The sequence below is a fragment of the Macrotis lagotis genome, chromosome X (genome assembly GCF_037893015.1).
Source record: "Macrotis lagotis isolate mMagLag1 chromosome X, bilby.v1.9.chrom.fasta, whole genome shotgun sequence".
NCBI lineage: Eukaryota > Metazoa > Chordata > Mammalia > Peramelemorphia > Peramelidae > Macrotis > Macrotis lagotis.
The window spans coordinates 123933124-123952410 of NC_133666.1; the positions used below are offsets into that span (position 1 = coordinate 123933124).

Below are 19287 nucleotides of genomic sequence, written 5' to 3' on the forward strand. Positions count from 1 at the left end.
ATATATGAATTTGTATTTCAGAGAGGCCCCCACCACACACAGCTGTGTAGAGACTGACAGCACAGAAGCAGCAGCCATCTATTTCACCAGTGGGACCACTGGGGCCCCCAAGATGGCAGAGCACTCTCATGGGAGCTTGGGCTTCAAATTCAAGATAGATGCTAGGTAAGGAGACTTCTTGACCTCAAAAGAAAATCTCGTGGAGCTTTGTGATGTCCATCATCTATATTTTGGACAGGCTGAATTGCAATCTCTCCTAAGAAGACAGTTAACTTTGTTTATGCATCCAGCGCATGGTAAATATTGTTTGATTGAATGCTTAAATTAAGCCTGTTCAGAGGAGACACTCCATATCTCCCAGAGATAATAATAGTAGTAACATTTATATAATTCTATGTGCTAAATCTTTTCCAATTATTATCTTCTTTGATCCTAGAAGAATCAACAACCCTATGAAGTAGGTACTATTATTATTATTCTCATTTTACATCAATAAAATTAAAAGTTAAGTGACTTTACCCAAGGTCACACAGCTAGGAAGAACTGACTCCAGGTCTATTTCACTATCTACTTTCTGATTAGGAAGTTCTCTAAACTGATCTAAATCCTTCCTACTTGCTCTGTTTTCTCATTAGTAAGGAGAGAACAGAAATTCCCCACCACTATTACATCACACACTTCCTTTCCCCACAACAGTTACTTAAGCATGACAAGATAAGAAACAATGAAAGTGGGAGAGTGGGATTGGGAACAGATAGACAAAGAGAGATAAGTCATTATTATCCTCTTATCCCTATAAGGACACAATCAGAAGCAGTCCCTATTACTTCTTCTAAAGATTGTAAAGGAATACAAAAATAGTGGAAAGCATATTAATTAGCATTGGAGGCAGATAGCATAGTGGATAGTGTGCTGCTTGGAGTCAGGAAGACTGCTTTTCCTGAGGTCAGATCTGCCCTCAGAAATTCACTAGCTGTGTGATCCTGGACAACTCACTTAACCCCATTTACCTCAGTTACCCCATCTGTAAAATAAACTGGAGAAGGAAATAACAAACCACTCCAGTATCTTTGCCAAGAAAACCCTAGAGTCAGACATGACTAAAAAAAATGACTCAATTTAAAAAAAAATAATTAGCTTATACCAAAAAAAAAATTAATTAGCTTTAAAGATAGTGGACCAGAGTTTGAATCCTGGCTCTTTGACTTACTATCTATGTGACCTTGTATAATAAGTCACATTACATCTGGGTCTCAGTTTTCTTATCTATAAAATGAAGAGGTTGGATTTGACTTCTAAATTTTCTTCCAGCTCTAAATCTTTGATATTATGAGATAAATTTCTGTGACCTCCAAGTTCCCTTTCAACTCTAAAAAAAATGATCCTCCCTTCCTCACTGTGGGATAACACAGTCCTGGGAGAACCTTGAAAACTCCTTGCAATTCAAAGATTCTCTGAATCTGTGTTCTTTCAACCCAGTAGGGAAAAAAAAATCTCATAAGGAATATTCATAACAGAGCTTCTTGAATTAAGAATACTTGTATTTGTGTAGTATTTTTACTGTTTCAAACTGATGTGTGTCTTTTGAATCTCCTGATATCCATATGAAGTAGATAGGATAGAGATTATTATTCTCATTTTCCATGGGAGAAAACTGAGGCTCAGGTAGGTCCAAGGTTACTCTTTCCCAAGGGGTCCAGACATCTCCCAACATAGAGCTGCTGATTTTGCCCTAGGTTCATACTCTTTCACAAAATCTATAGAAAGCCAAGAAGGGGGAGGAAGGTGCTCCTAATCTTACGGATAATACAATAGAGGTATGGGATAGGATTTGACTCATTCATTTGGGATTAGAGTAGATAAGATTCTAGAACCCCAAATGCCTATATCACTCTACCCAAGTTGTGAGCTGCTTCCCCATAGATATGTATGTGTGTGTGTTTGTGTGTTTGTGTGTGTGTGTGTGTGTGTGTGTGTGTGTGTGTGTGTTAAATTATATGCTGGCATCATACAGAAGTATGCAAACACTTTTTTACTTTTTTTCCAGGGACAAAAATTGGATTGATTTGCAAGCCTCAGAAACAATGTGGAGTATCACAGATACAGGTTGGATTCTCAACATACTGGGGTCATTTCTGGAACCCTGGACATCTGGAGCATGCTCATTTATCCACCATTTGTCAAGGATAGACCCAATGGTTATCATCAATGTAAGATTAGATCCAATGCATAGGGGTTAACCAGGTTTGACTCCAAAGTCCTCTGATGTTCACGGGAAGCCAAATATATAGGAACATCTAGTCTGACCCAGAAGCACCCACTAAATATCTCAGCCTGGAGTTAGGATATGGAAAATCATCTCTACTCTGCTTGCAAAAATATATCTGTTTCCATCTATGAACTAAGGACTAACCCTAGAGGGCGAGATCCCTGGTCCTGCTAGACTTCATAAAGGATACATTGTGGCATGACTAATTGTTCTCCCCAGCATTAATATTAAAAATCTGGCATATTCCAGATGCTCTTCCTTACTGTCTATGGCTCTGTCACTCATCAGTCTACCCTCAAATCTCCTTTTTTAAACACTTTATTACTTTCCTTCCTCAACCACCCTTTGCACAAGTGGTGTACTAAGTAGAACTATGCCTTTTATAGGCTTGCATAGCACTTTCTCTTATCTTATTTCATTTGTTCTTCATAATAAACCCTGTTGAAAAGGACAATAAAGTTTATCAAGTCTGCCCTGCTCATTTTATAAAGGGGGAACTAAGGTCCAGAAAGACTGTGACCTACACAAGGTCATAGAGTCAATAATAGGATTGTAACTCTGATCTTCTAGGGTCAGCCATCTTTCAGTTGCACCCCCTTCCAATGTTCTTTCCAGGAGATTCTATCATCTTTTGACGAAAAAGTAATGACCTAGACATTTTAGGGTTAAGTTATAAAATCTTGGGATCTCATTTGACAGGAAACAAGATACTAGCCAAATGGTTGGAAGAGCAGTTAAATGTTGAGCCAGTGGATGACTTTCTTTTTTTTTCTATGAGATTTATTTGCAGACATAAACACTCCCTTCCTAGCAGTCCTTGCATTCCAGAGGGTCTATGAATCAAAAATGCCATTGTTCTGGGAGGGCAATTTATTTTCCTTTTTCAAAATGTTTTCTTGGGGTAGAGAAGAGTGAAAAAGGAAAATAAATGCCACAATTCATGCAACTTTCCTCTTGAGATTGACCTAATGAACTTCTGTCTTTTCTATATTTTGAGTTTATAGTTATATCCAGCTGGGTATATTAGGTTCTCAGTTCATTTTTTACTATGAAATTAATGCTGTTCAAATTCCTGTATGACCACCCTCCTGGGTCTTGCATAAATAGGAACTGACTTGAAGATAGTTTTCCCAAGGAAGTCACTTTTTTAATCAATAAATATGTAAGTATAACCAACCTGACACAGAAGTGGAGGAAATGACTTCACTTGTATTGGACAGAGGTTTCCAGGAAAATTCCTCTGACCTGAGGGAGGTAAAATGAGTGTAGCCAGAAAAACATCTTATTTGGTGTCATAAGAACTGGGTTCAAAATTTACCATTACTAACTATAAGATGATGGGCAAATCATTTGACTTTCTGGGTCTTAGGTTTTTCATCTGTAAGAAGGAGGAAGCTGATCTCGATAATCTATGAGGTCCCTTCCAGCTCTAAATATATGAACAATATTTTACTCTCTTATATTTATATACATTAATATATGTTAATATTAATATATTTAAATATCATTTTATTTTCCTCTCTATTAAAAATTACTACCTGCTATAAAAAACTCACTTTTTTGTCTCTTAAAGGTTCTTTGGTCCAGAGTGCTCTATTGAAATGTATATATCCCTGAGATGATTATCACCCTAAATTATTAACAGTCACTTTAGTTCTATACAGGAATCTGACAGGTGGCTCAATGAGAAATACCAGAAGAAAGGGAAAAGGATCTGAAAGGAGAAACAGGAGACCATCAAAGACAAATGTGTGACTGTTTGTCTCAATGACAGATCTTGATGAACTTCCTCGCCCCTCTGCCAGGTCTCCTTGCTTCAGTCACTATCCTTATCAGGAAGAGGAAGGCTCAAATAAAATAAAATTACATAGTGATTCAGAGAGGTAGCATGCTTCAATGCAAAAAGCATGGAATTTGGAGCCTTATGACTCTACCACTTACTATGAGACCTTAGGCAAAACACTTAAGTTTTCTACACCTTAGTTTCTTCTGCTGTAAAATAAAAGGATCAGACTAAATGAGATCTGAATCTATGAAACTATGAACCAAAGACCTGGCATTGACGCTATGTGACAATTAAAAGAAATGTTACTATTCATCTTGAGCTACATATTAAAACATGGGTATTGTTTAGGGACTTGTACTCTTTGCAGTATCAAAATCCACCAATTCAAAGATCTGATAATGGTTTTATAATTGACTCAAGTTAAACATCTGAGCCATCTCTCTGATCTTATTCACCAGACTCTCTCCAGATATCCCATCAATATAATTTTGGCTCCTCCTATGTTATACCGGATGCTGCTACGACAAGATCTCACCAGGTAGGTAATGTCATCCATTACCTCCAGATTGGCAAAAGTCCTACTAAGTCTTTAGCCTACCCTCAACCTTGCTGGTTCTAAGACAAGAGCATCTTTCCTGGAATGAAGATTTGTTGCTAAGACCCACATAGATGAAGCAAATGCAGTACCCATTTCCAAAATGTGATTTTATCCTGTTTTAAAGTGGCCACTAATGGGAGAAGTAGGACTGATTTTGTGTGTGTGTGTGTGTGTGTGTGTGTGTGTACACATATATGTATCCTAGTATCTATCAAGAGACAATAGGGAACTGACAGCTAGGTTGCACAGTGGATACAGCACTGGCCCTGGAGTTAGGAGGATTTGAGTTCAAATTTGACCTCAGACACTTACTAATTTCCTAGCTGTGTGACCTTGGACAAGTCACTTAACCCCATTGCCTTGCAAAAAAACTAAATAAAAAATGTTTTTTTAAGGACAAAAGTGCTGAACTTGGAGTCAGGAAGGTCTGAATTCTTTCTATCTGTGCAACCTTGCATGGATCATTTTAAACTCTCTCCATCTCAGTTTTTTCATCTGTAAAAAATGAGAATAATAATAGCAACTGATTCAAGGGTTGTTCTGAGCATTATATGAGGTAATATTTTCAAAATACTTTGCCAACTTTAAAGCCCCATGCAAATGCTTATCATAATCATCTTCACTATCTTTTTCTTTGGATCATAGATTTGGAGTTAGAAGGACTTTAGAAGTCTCATGTTATCCAAACCCTCTCATTTTATAGATGAGTAAAAGAGGAAGAGAGATATTAAGTGACTTTAAAACTTTAAATCTGGCACAAAGCATCAGAATTAGGACTTGAACTGAGCCCTTGGTTTCTTACTGACTGGTTATTGGGATGTGAAGGGTTCTCAACTACTCTCCCTACCACTGAGAATTTCTTTTGCCAGGCTACCCAGAAACCTAAAATTATGCCATTAGTTCCTTTTCCTTTAAGCTAAGAAGGCCATGGTTGGGTAGTATGATGGATAGAATACTGGACTTGGAGGTAGGAAGGTATGAGTTTAAATCTAGCCTCAGACACTTACTAGCTATGTGACCCTGGGCAAGTCACTTAATCTCTCCTATACTCAATTTCCTCATCAATAAAATGGGGGTTAATAATAGGGTTGATAATAACACCTACTTATTGGAGTTATCAAATGAGATAATATTTTTAAAGTGTTTTGCAAACCTCAAAGTGCTATGTAAATGCTAACTATTATTATTTAACTGCAAATGCTTCCAGAACAGAATGACAGTTCAAGTTGTTTCTGGTTATCAACACCTCAAGATGAATTAGAAATAACACAACTCTATGAGAATGAGGTATTGCAAAAAAAAAAGAAAAAATTTTAATGAAAAGGAAGAAATATAGAGATCCTGACTAAGGAAGGCAAGAAGGTCAAAGAGGTAGAATGGACTTCACTGGTCATCTAGTCCAACTCTCTTGTTTTACAAATGGGGAAACTGAGGTCCAAGGAGGTAATATGATGCTTTCAAAGTCACACAGGTAGCAAACATAAAAGGTGGAATTTTAATTCAGATCTTCTGATTTATCTCAATTGTACTACCCGCAGATACTGTATGGAAAGGAGAGAGATATTGGGAGTATGAAGGTCTTGGGATAAGGGACAGATAAGAAAGAAAGAGCACAGAAGGAGCCTGGAGTTGCCCCAAACACAAGTTATTTGTTTTATGTTTTTGTTTAGTGATTTCCCCAGAGTCACATAGTGAGTAAATAACACTAGAAATGGAGTGGGAGTCTCTGACTCCTAATCCAGGGTTCTTTTTAAAATCCAGTAGAATATTTAGCATCAGGTGACTAGGTGGCACAGCGGATAGAGCACTGACCCTGGAGTCAGGAGGACCTGAGTTAAAATGTGACCTCAGACACTTAATAATTACCTAGCTGTGTGGACTTGGGCAAGGCAAAAAAAAAAATAGTATCAGAAGGCAGAGAGTAGGAATGTCACTTTCAAATGCAATACATTCAAACAGTCCTTGATCCCAATGCAGTGAAAACCACAAGTATCTCCAAACACTGGAGACATCTCCAAACACCAGAGATGTCTCACTGGTCTCATATTCTTGGTCCCCACTACCACCAGCTCCACATCTTGACTGGGGAAACTTGCAGTCTTATACTCTGTCCACATAGCTACTAGGACAAAAACTTGTTCCTAGTGGAACTTTGGGGGAATAATTTTGTTTCCTCAAAGCATTTCACATCAGACTCAGGACTATTGTTTGTTTTCTTTTCTTGTTCAGTTACAAGTTCCAAAGTCTTCGCTCCTGCATCAGTTCCGGAGAGACCCTCCTCCCTGAAACCCTGCAAAAATGGAATATGCAGACTGGGTTGAATATCATGGAAATCTATGGACAGACAGAAACTGTATGTGCTCTCACCTTTCACTGTAACCCAAGAGTAGTTTTTAAAACTTGTTTCCAGAATTACTAGAAGGAAAAATGATCTTGAATGCACTTGCATTTTCTAAAATCCTAAATTGTCACATATTCCTGTCTAGAGAACATATTTGAACCAGATCAGGCAATTATCTTTAAAGACAGGTGCCAGTCAGGGTGGTGTTGAGATAGAGATGTTTTTCACCATTTCTTTTTTTTTTCTCCCCACCCTAAAGCATTCAATGATGCCTTTGCCAAACCTCTTCTTTTCCTGCCTGCCACTTTTTGCTGCTTCTTTCTCCCCTTTATCCAAGTCTGACAAAACTGAGAAGAAAAAAGGGAAGTAGTTAGCTGTCAATGACTTTGTAATATAGTGTCATCAATGTGTAGTCCTTTGTGGTATGCCTAAGGCTTTCAGCAACTTAAGTATAGTCCAATACACAAGACCTTTCCTAGGGGTGGACACAACAGAGAAGGATATGAAACAGATGTGAAGAGGAAGGCATCCAGGAAATTGGAATGTTCAAATTTGATATGATCTGCCTCAATAAGGTTCCTTTACTATCCCTCCTAAAAATGTCTTTAGAATCAAGGACCATAGGTCAATAATAAAATACTAAACTGGGCTCATTCTGCTTTAATCTATTGCCAACAATCAGTCTCAGAATAGAAGACATCGAGGTCCTTGTTTAGATGGTTGGCAGGTGACATCTTCTTACTCTCATCAATGAATTACTCCTTGATTTTTTTAATCTTTCATGCAATAATTTCTCACCTTTATGTCCATGGACTACACTGTCTAGTAACCTCCCACTTGACTGAATGTCTAAAGACAACTGATTAGGAGTTATAAGTTGACTTGTAGGCTAGTAAGAGCATAAAAGACTATAGGAAACATGATTAGGGTTCCTGACCATGTGACAAATCTCATAAAGTAGCATTAACAGGCACTTAATAACAAGTAGTAATACCTATGCTTTGAGCATGTCTAATATGAGGAAGCAAAGAACTACCAATATATAGGTAAGATTTGAGAGGCTACAGAAGAATCAGCCTCAGTGTCTAAAGTTTAACTATTCTCAGTTCATTTGAAGAAATTTTAAATATGCTTTGGTCTACAAAATCTCCTGTTAAAATCCAGATATCCCTGAGAGAGAGGTCACTTAAACTTTTATCATCAATTTGCATCAATTTATATAGCTTTTCCATCCACCCTTTCCTTTCTACTCTCAGTTTAACCAGATATTCATTATGTTATGCCCGAATTGCTTTAATCTAATAACAACAACAACAATAATAATAACTAAAATGGAAACATTTTTAAGGTTTGTAAAGGCTTTATAAATATAATCTCATTTTATCCTCATAACAACCCTGGAAAGTAAGTGTTATAATGATCTCCATTTTATAGATGAGGAAACTGAGACCAGCAGAGGTTAAATGACTTACACAAGATGTCACACAGTTATTAAATGTCTGAAGTCAGAGTTGAACTCAGGTTTTTCAGATTTAGGGTCCTTTATCCAAAGCACTATCTTATTTTTCATCTTAATCTATCTCCATGCCTCCAGCCTCTCCACTGTCTAATCACATAGGTGACATTATTAAACTTTCCAAAATATAGATCTCAAAAACCATTAGTAACTCCTCATTACCTTCTAAATTGAGAGCCCAGAATTCGTCTTTTCATAATTTGTTTTTATGTATTTATTTATTCATTCATTTGTTTTTAATATTCATTTTTAAAATTTTGAGTTCAAGATTCCCTTCCTACCTCCAAACTCATTTCCTAACCATTGAAAAAGCAAGCAAAATTATATTAATTATATAAACTAAATCAGGCAAAATAAATGTCCATATTAACCATGTTGGAGAAAAAAAGCATTCACAGTATGACTAATGTGGAAATCTATGTATAATGATTGCACATGTTTGACCTATATCTGTGTTGGGGGAGGGAGAGGAAACAAAGGGAGAAAAATTTACTACTCAGTCTTATAAAAAGATGAATGTTGAAAACTATCTTTACATATAATTGAAAAAATTAAAATACTAGAGGAAAAAGCAAGAAAAATAAAGTGTACTGACACCTATCATATTGGCTAATAAAACAGAAAAGAAAAATGACAAATGTTAGAGGAGAAATAGAAAAATTGGGACATAGATATACTGTTTGTGGAGCTGTGAACTGATCCAAGCATTCTAGAGAGCAATTTGGAACTATACCCAAAAGGCTATAAAAACCACAAATCCTTTGATCTAGAAATTGCCACTGCTAGGTTTGGATTCCAAAGAGATAAAAAAAGAAAAAAAGAAAGAAAACAGGACAAAATTGTTTATATCTGCTCTTTTGAGGTAAAGAATTGAAAATTGAGGGGACATACAGCAAAGGGAGAATGATTGAATAGATTGTGGAATATTAATTGTAACAATAATAATTGTGCTATAAGATAACAAACAGCATGGTTTCAGAAGAACCTGGGAAGACATATATGAACTAATAAAAAGTGAAGTGAGCAGTCCAAGGAGAACATTTTACACAGTGTCAGCAATAATTGTGCAATTATCAACTATGAATGATGTGGCTTTTCAAGACAGTTTTGAAGGATTTAAGACAAAAAGAACTATCCATTTCCAGAGAAAAAATTGATAAACTCTGAATGCAGATAAAAAAAAATATGGTTTTTTAACTTCCTTTTTTCCCTTGAATTATTTTTTTGGTTCTATGCTTTCTTTTGCAACATGATTAATGTGGAAGTGTGTTTAAATGATTACATATTTATAATCTATATCAAATTCTATGACTTCTCAAGAAAAATAGGAGGAAGAAAAAAGAATTTTCAGTACAAAATTTTTAAAAATGTATGTTAAAATTTTTTTTGAAAAGAAAAGAAAAATAAAGTGAAAACAGAATACTTGAATTTGCACCTTATTGTTCTCTCTCTCTGGAGGTGGATAGTATTTTTCACCATGTCTCTTCACAATTTGAATCCAACATATCTTTCTAATTGTAAACCCAACAATTGCTCCCAAGGTGACATAGTGGATGGATCACTGTACTTGCAATTAGGAAGACCTGAGTTTGAATGCTGCACCAAACTCTTGTTAACTATGTGACCTTGGATAAGTCTCACTCTCTCTAGGCCTCAGTTTTCTCATATGTAAATGAGGGGTTGGATTTGATGATGTCTAAAGTTCCTTCCACTCTAGATTCATGATACTATTTCATCTTCAGCAAAACTGAACTAACTACTCACTATTCGCTGAAATAATCCAAATAAATGTTGGATTGGGTCTGTGTCCATCTGTTTAATGTACCTGCAATGATTTTCCCCTGCCTATTTCTGCCAGCTGAATTGCTTTTTTATTTATTTCAAGACTTGATTCAATGAAGTTTTCCATGATCTCTTCTGGGCAATTTCTCCCAATCAAAAATTTCCTTCTCCCTCTGAATTTCCATAGCAATAGCCCCCCTCCCCCAAGGCTCCTATATTTTACTGTCCCAATTCACTGTATTTTTTTTTTGCAGGGAATCACTTGCAGGTCCAGCACAAAGGAAAGCAAGCCTGGCTTCATGGGAAAGGCAGTGACAAATTATGATGTCCAGGTGTGTTGGATCTTTTGTCCTTGGATCCGCTTTGTTCATTGTTCATTTAGTGTCTTGTGTGGTGAATTCTCTTCAAGGCAAATAGTTTTGAGAACTTGTTTTTAAAGTATCCATTCTTTTCTAACTATACTCAATAATGTTTAATGGTTAGAAAATTCTCCCATCCACTCACTTACACCAGAAGAGTAAAGTAAAGGAAAGAAATTTGAGAAAATGCCAGGACCAATGAATGGCATCCTATATACCACTAGAATAGCAAAAGCAACCAGTATAGAACAATGGTTAATTTGGTGAACTTTGCTTGATCTATGTAGCCACAGATCATATTATTGTTGCTGTTTTTATCTGATAGATAAAGAGTTGGGAAAGGTTTGATCTAGCCTGACAAGGTAGAGGGGAAAGCAATTTAAGATCACTTTCCAAAATGTTATTTCTCATTTGTATGTGAAGGGAGCTTAGGAAGGATAGTTGCTAGGTGTGACACTCATCTACATTCATTTTATGGTCCTCTTCTTCCAGATTATTGATGAGAATGGTAATGTCCTGCCTCCTGGCACAGAAGGAGAAATTGGCATTAGAATCACACCCTTCAAGCCTCTTGGTCTTTTCTCTGGCTATGTGGTAAGGCATCCTTTCCCTACTCTTCCTATCTCTTTGGGGCTACTACAAGGATAGGAAAATGTATGAAGGTGTCATGCTCTCCTGAGTCAAGCAGACTAGGTCAGAAAGGTGAGCAAAAGACTATCTTCTCTTTGAACTGCAAATTTTGTGCATAAATGATCAAAGTAGATAAACTAATTCACCTCCTTCTCTGACCCTCAGGAAATTTCAGGGAAGAAATGCAGAATATTCAGTCAATACAAAATAGGAATTCTCAAGGTTTGGCACTTGCTTCTGTTGCCAAGCCCACCTATAAGAACCTTTATATTGAATCATATTTCACCAACCCTCAGTCTTCTTATCTCCCAAACCAATTTGTGCCATTTTCCCATTTCTAAGATGCCAAATGCTTCTAAGCAGTCGATGCCCATACTGAAAATTTAACAACTGGTTCCTTTAAGCCACATCTGGCTCTGATACCTCTTATTATAACACATTTGGATAAATGAGATTGTGTTAAGCAATTATTAATAGCATTAGGTCAAGGAGCATGCTGACAAATAGAGAAAGAATGGAAATAATTAAGGAAAACTTTCTTTGGAAAACATAAGCTCTGAAGTGAGAATCAACATTATAAATTCATGCCCAGAGAATATAACTTTCTTGAGGATAGGAACTGTTCATTTTGGCATTGTATTCCTAATGCTTAACACAGTTCCTGGACCATAGTCAAAGCTTCATTAATAGTTCCTGATTACTTAATTGGTTGAGGGTGAGCACTTTTCATTTTTGCTTTTCTGCCTGGCACATACTAGGAGCTTAATAAGTACTTGCTGATACATCATTTAATCAGTTAAGAACAGATACTGACTGCTTCTTTGTGTCTTTCCCCCCATTGTCTAACATAGCAGGCATATAGCAGGTATTGAAAAAATGCTTATTAATTAACCAATTAATTAGTTGAAGACTGCTTGATTTTTGTCTTTTTCCCCATTGTCTAACATAGGAGGCACATAGTAGATGCTTAATAAATGCCTGTGAATTGAATGAATTAATAATCTATAGTAATCAAGTCTGTGTTATAGAATAATTAGGAACCCTGAGGTTTTCTCCCATTTCAATCCGCTGATTTGAGAAGAAGGAAAGTTGCATTTAGGTTGTATCTGTCAAACTTGGGTATAGCCTCTCCTGAAAAACTAACCTTTCCACAAAATATGATCACCAGGACAATGCTGAGAAAACAGCTGCCAATATCATAGGGAACTTCTGGCGCATGGGAGACCTTGGAATCATGGACAAAGATGGGAATTTCCAGTATATTGGGAGAGCTGATGATGTCATCAACTCAAGGGGGTGAGGTTTGGCTCTGGCAAATGGGGATTTCAGAATGTGATTGAACCCTGTGATACTGCAAGGATTAAGAGTTTGGTTGGAGACAAGGAAACCTGCAGACAAAAGTGCCTCATTGCTGATCTCAAACTACTTTTTGTTTTCTAACCATTAGGTTCTGACCCTATTGAACTTTAGGAATCCAGGTTAAAGTAGTTAATCTAGGATATTGTAATCCAGTGGATTTTATACTGCCCATGCAGTCAAATTACTCATTCTAAAAAAGAAATCCAATATGAAAAGAGTTCAAAACATTTTATTGGGGGCAGCTAGGTGGTGCAGTGGATAGAGCACCAGCCCTCGAGTCAGGAGTACCTGAGTTCAAATCCGGCCTCAGACACTTAATGATTACCTAGCTGTGTGCCCTTGGGCAGGCCACTTAACCCCATTTGCCTTGCAAAAAAAAAAACTAAAAAAAATTAAAAAAAACATTTTATTGATAATCTAGATAGGAAATGCAGTAGTCTTTTTTGACACCGGCTCTCTGATATGGCCACACAGAGTTGAAGATCACTTTAAAAAACATAGTTTTCATTTGTAATAAGAAGGGAATATGGGAAAGTGGAACTGATCTCAAAGTCCAATGGCTTCTCATCTTGGTCAGTCACTTAATCTCTCTAAGTCCCATGTAACTCTTTATAATTACAAATTGCAGAAGAGTTATAAATCTGCATTAGTAGAAATTCCCAACACTAACAAAAATCACAAATTGATAACTTAAAGATCTTTCAATAAATGTGAATCTAAACCTTAAATGGTTCTTTGAAGAGTCATTATGTAAAGGAGAGGATAGAGGATAGAAATAAGTTTAATCTTTAAATAAGTTTGATAGTGTTGGACCACACACAAATATACACACACACACAAACTTCAAGCAGGGAGGATTATTGAAACACTACTAGAATAAATGACTAAGAGAATTTTTAGAAAGTTGAATTTTTGTTTCTTTCTGAAGGTCTTCAAAACAGAGTGAAAGTGGGGCAGTTAGTTGGCACAGTGGATAGAGCACCAGTCCTGGAGACAGGAGGACCTGGGTTCAAATTCAGCCTCAGACATTTAATAATTGCCTAGTTATGTGACCTTGGGCAAATCACTTAACCCCATTGTCTTGCAAAAAAAAAAAAAAGAATGAAAGTTCATAGGCAATTGATAGGACTACATAATTTCTCCAGGTCTCCTTTTGCCATCAAGGTCTGTCAAATAAGATGTAGCATCCAGAAATCTAGCAACAAGTAGAGTCCCACTGATAATGCTTCCCTAGAGTGTAGCAATTTAGATAACTTTCTCATTCATATCATCTGGAAACCCTAGGCAGTAAAAATGTTGTTCTAAGGCAGAAGGCAGATTGGAAATGGGTAGAGAAAGGGAACATTTATGGAAGACACGATCCCCTTCTTCTTCAATGATGACTGACTGAAAATCCATTCCCTTCCTCAGGTATCGAATTGGTCCCTCAGAGGTGGAAAATGTCTTGAATGAACACCCAGCTGTGGCTGAGTCAGCTGTGATCAGCAGTCCAGATGCCAGTCAAGGAGAGGTAGGAGGCATGTTTCAGCAGGGCATGGGGGTGGACCACAGCGATGCCTTTGTTAATCTGGGGCTGAGTCACACAATTTGTAGCATGAGCAATTTACTGACTACTAGGCACCTACCTTGTGATGTACCCTATATGGGAGCCAAAGGAAGGGATCAAAGAATTAAAGTTCCTATCAATGAGAACTCAAAATTGGCCCTGCCAATATAAGTGATCAGCTTAAGCCCAGGATGACAATGTACATGAAATCAAGTAAGTCAGCTCTCAGAAAATACCCATATGCAAGCAATTTTTTGCAATCTTGAGAGTCATCATTACCCTAGTCTCAGAGACCTAGCATAGGAAAGGTAGATAAAATCAGAATGGAGGAAGACAAACCATAAAGCAGAGCATTAATTAGAAAAGGTTAGCAGGCCAATGAGTTTTCAAGAATTTTCTTTTAATCTTATTTTTGTTCATGTCTTTAGTTTTATGTCATGCTTAGTTAAGTTCCATAAATGTGATTAATGAATCCACTAATGTGATGACATATATTTGTCTTTGCATTTTTCATTCAAACACAAAGTTTCATAAAACATGATAATTGGCTCCAATCTATTGGGGGAAAGGTAGTGTGAATTCAGATAATGCAAACACTTCAGAGGAATCTATTGTTTGTACCAATTGGGACCTGAATACATTTTCAAATATATCAAAAAAAGAGATTAATAATTTTTTTTTTTAAAATACAATATAGAGGGGCAGCCAGGTGGCGCAGTGGATAGAGCACTGGCCCTGGAGTCAGGAGTACCTGAGTTCAAATCCAGCCTCAGACACTTAATAATTACCTAGCTGTATGGCCTTGGGCTAGCCACTTAACCCCATTGCCTTGCAAAAATAAACTAAAAAAAATACAATATAGGAGCTGGGTTTTGAATTAAATAAATCATTAATTTAATTTTTAAAAGAAATAGAAAAATCAAATTATTAGTATCAAAATGGAAAATAACTCATGAAGAAGAAATAAAGGAAATTATGAGAAACTGTTTTGCTCAACTTTGTGCCAATAACACTAACTTAAAATAGATGAATATTTTACCAAAATAAAATTCCCAGATTAACAGAAAAAGAAATGGTGAATTTAAATAGCCCAATCTCAGAGAAAGAAATTGAAAAGCTAAAAATATATTTCATCTGCCTCCTACCAGGGAAATCTCCCTTATAACAAAGATTAAAAAAGAAAAAGAAAAAAGACCAGAGCAGCAAAACTAACCCACACACCAACTATATCCAACAGTATATTCAATATTTATTGCCCATAGTATCCTCCTATATAATAGTCTTAATATCTGAAAAGTTATCCCTTATAAAAGGAGTTAAACTTGTTGCTCTTTGGTACTAGGAGTATAGGTAAAAGTTGTAAGAGGTAAATTTAGCTTCAATTTAAGTACAATCTACTTTACAAGTACTACTATCTAAAAAAGTAGAATAGATTGCCTCACACATAATGGATTCCTTCTCATCAAAGCCTCCAAGAAAAGACTGGATAACTATCTAGCAATACACTTAGAAAAAGACATGTCCAGTTAAGAATTGACCTAGAGGACCTCTGAGGAGCATTCCAATTCTGAAATTCTCTAGTTCACTGTGGAAAATTATAACAAAAAAATATACAGTGGAAGATTTCTAATCCTCACCAAGAAAAGAGAGAGAAGGACAAAACAAGGAGGGGCAAGGAAATGAAGGAAGGAAAGGAGGAAAGACTTTGCTGGCTAATATATTCATTTATTTATTCAAGATAAGCTCTATCTAGAGCAATTTTTTTTAGGCCAGACCTGTGATTCTATTAATATAGTAATGAAGGAATGCTGGAATGAAGCTCCCAATGAAATTTATTATCAGTATATGTTACTCTTTGCCCAAACTCCTCCATTCAGTTTCTTCCCTACTACTGCTATTCCCCCTACTTTATAGAATGATGTTCTTACTGGTCCTACTTATGAGTTGCACTTGAGGATGTTTATCTCTGAAAGAACATTTGACCCTGTCTACCTCTACTCCTGATTCTATAGCTTCACTTTCACTGGTGATAGAGTTGGCACTGTTAGAGGTGATAATGATAGCCATAGTGATGATGATGATGATGATGATGATGAAGGCAGTGGCAATGAAGGTGATAGTGCTGCTGACAGTCATGATGAGGACAGTCATGGTGTCTGTGGAGAATAATGATTATGATGATAGTGCTAATGGTGGAACTTATGCTAGATGTCATGGTGGTAATATTGGTGGTTAATATGGAATTAGTGATGATGACTGTTGTGGTGATCATGGAACATATTATGATGGTCATGATGATGATCTCAATGATAGTGACAGTGGGTAGTGATAATAATATTGATGGTAGTGATGATAATTATAAAGGTCATGATAACAAGTCATCATAATAATGACACTGATGTTAAAGATGATGTCAGTGGAGGGTATTTATAGTAATTAAGGTGATGAATTCTTCCCAACAATATGTTTTATTTTGTGCTTAATAGCAATAAATTCTTCTTATTCTGTTCTCTTCCTATAGGTAGTGAAAGCATTTGTGGTACTAACCCCAAAGTTTGAATCTCATGATAGGGATAAACTCATTCAAGAGCTACAGCAGCATGTGAAAACTTCAACTGCCCCCTACAAATATCCCAGAAAGGTGAGGCCTCTCTGAGTTTATAGAAGAAAGTCATTTTCACCTCTAGTCCCTGATATCATATCTCTGTCCACTCCTTTTTTAGGGATCAATATCTTTGACCCACAACTTTCCTGAACCACTCAGAAATAGGGACTGATGAGTAGGCACTCATCATTGTTCTAGGTCTCTTAAAAAGAAAGGTCTATAGTCCATGACTGTTGTTGAATTCCAACAAATACCCTTCTGTTTAGGGAGATATAATATAGATCAACTTTTCATGGGAAACATGACATGATGCTCAATATTGCTTAATTTATTTGCTCTATGGAATAACAAAGTCCTGTATAATAAGAGTTTACAATGTTGTAAGAACCCATAATGTATATTTTAACCATAGATATTTTAAACCCCAAGCACTTAAAGACTTCATATTGAATCCTCTATTCACCCAATTTATTAAAAATCATTTTCATAATCTCATGATAACACAAGACATTGTGCTGAGCTCAGTCCAAGGGAGCCATCTAGCCTGAATCCCTGGTTTCTCATCTTTCCCAACAGGTGGAGTTTGTTTCAGCATTACCCAAGACTGTCACTGGAAAAATCCAACGTGCTAAGCTGCGAAAGGATGAATGGAAGCAAACAACTAAGATCCAAGGTGTCCCCAGATCCCAGTGACATTACACAATGTGGTTTCCTATCCCCAAAAAAGAGCAGGATCCCTTTTCTACCTCAGGTCCCATTCTGAGACAGGCCTACTCTAGCCAGAATAGTGATTCAGATTCAGAGTTAAATTCATTAAAGTATATTAACTCAAATAAAATGATACCATTCTCAACCTCCACAGTCCCTACAGCAATTATTCATAGAAGATGGGAATATTATTATCTGGAACAAAGCAGGAACTCAAACTTCTGAGACTTTGAGTAACTTTTTTAACATAACAAAAAGAACCTATCTAAAACTTTTGGTACTATATGCAATGAAGAAATACTAGAATCTTTCCTAATCAATTCAGGAGTAAAGCAAAGATGCAAAATTCCCCTGCTGTTATTTGAAAAGATCAAGAAATGTTGGCAAAAGCAATAAGAGGGGGGCAGCTAGGTGGTGCAGTGGATAGAACACTAGCCCTGGAGTCAGGAGTACCTGAGTTCAAATCCAGCCTCAGACACTTAATAATTACCTAGCTGTGTGGCCTTGGGCAAGCTACTTAATCCCATTTGCCTTGGGAAAACCTAAAAAAAATGCAATAAGGGGAAAAAAGAATTAAAGGAATAAAGATGGGCAAAGAGGAAACAAAACAGTATCTATTTTTTAATGAAATCATAATTAACTTGGAGAGTCCTAGGGACTCAGGAAAGAAGCTAATTGGAATGATAAATAGTCTCAGAAATTTTGCCAGTTAAAAAGTAAACCCATAAAAATCAGCATCACTTTTATATAAGAACAAAGTTCATGAGATAACAATAAAAAGTTAAGTCTCACTTAAAAAACATGTAGAAAATACACTAAATATTTAGGAATAAATCTACCAAAATACACTAAATGCTGTGTCAATCAAACTGCCAAAGAGATTCTTATTCTTTCTTTTTCCAACTAGAAGCATTTGTTTTCTCTCCCTCCAATCTCCCTATTCATTGAAGAGAAAATAAAAAAGAAAACTTTTGTAACAAATATATGTAGTCAAGCAAGAAAAATTCCCACATTGCCCATAGTCAAAAATGCATATGTCTCATTCAGTCTTTTGAATCTACCACCTCTCTGTCTGATGGGGGTTTCATCATTGATCCTTTAGAATCATGGTTGGTCAATGAATCGATTAAAAATTCTTAAAATGTTATTGTATAAATTGTGCCCCCAGTTTTTCTTTCTGTTCACCTTGTTCTTTTTCAGTTCAAATAAATCTTACAAGATTTCTCTGAAACTGTCTTTTACACAAAATTTTATGGGGTACAAGTATTCCATTATTTTCATATAGCAGGTAGGTGGTATGGTGGACAGAGTAATAGAGCACCAAATCTGGAGTCAAGAAGACCTGAATTCAAAACTGACCTCAGAGACTTACCAGCTGTATGACCTTAGGTAAATCACTTAAGCTCAGCTTCCTCAATTGCAAAATGGAGATAATAATAGTGTTTATTTCAAAGGATTGTTGTGAAGCTCAAATGAGAAAATATTTGTAAAGTAGTTAGTACAGTGCCTCATGATGTAAATGCAAGCTATTACTGTCATATACCATAATTGTTCAGTCATTCCCTACTTAGTTCTCCATCTCTTTCCTTAGTTTCCAGCTCTTTACTACTACAAAAATAACTTCTATAAATCTTATTCTATAAGTGGGTCCTTTTCCTCTTTATTTTATCTCTTTGACCTCTTTGACCTATTTACCTTTTGACCTAGAAGTGTAAATATTTTTTTAAAAATTTATTATGTAATTTTTCTATCTCTTATACTTTACTTTTCTTCTTTAAGGATGTGATT

General features: G+C 36.2%; 1 protein-coding gene across 1 annotated transcript in view; it reads left to right on the forward strand.

Moving 5' to 3' along the window:
• The window catches only part of LOC141503348 (acyl-coenzyme A synthetase ACSM2B, mitochondrial-like), a 31961-nt gene extending 13306 nt beyond the window's left edge, over positions 1 to 18655 (forward strand). Inside the window, exons 5-14 of the mRNA XM_074208577.1 lie at positions 22 to 165; positions 2048 to 2210; positions 4514 to 4593; positions 6883 to 7006; positions 10547 to 10624; positions 11144 to 11245; positions 12450 to 12577; positions 14051 to 14150; positions 16708 to 16827; positions 17368 to 18655. Of these exons, the coding sequence (XP_074064678.1) occupies positions 22 to 165; positions 2048 to 2210; positions 4514 to 4593; positions 6883 to 7006; positions 10547 to 10624; positions 11144 to 11245; positions 12450 to 12577; positions 14051 to 14150; positions 16708 to 16827; positions 17368 to 17484 (1156 nt within the window). The 3' untranslated portion in view covers positions 17485 to 18655. The remainder of the gene's footprint in view (positions 1 to 21; positions 166 to 2047; positions 2211 to 4513; positions 4594 to 6882; positions 7007 to 10546; positions 10625 to 11143; positions 11246 to 12449; positions 12578 to 14050; positions 14151 to 16707; positions 16828 to 17367) is intronic.
• The last annotated feature ends 632 nt before the right edge of the window (positions 18656 to 19287 follow it).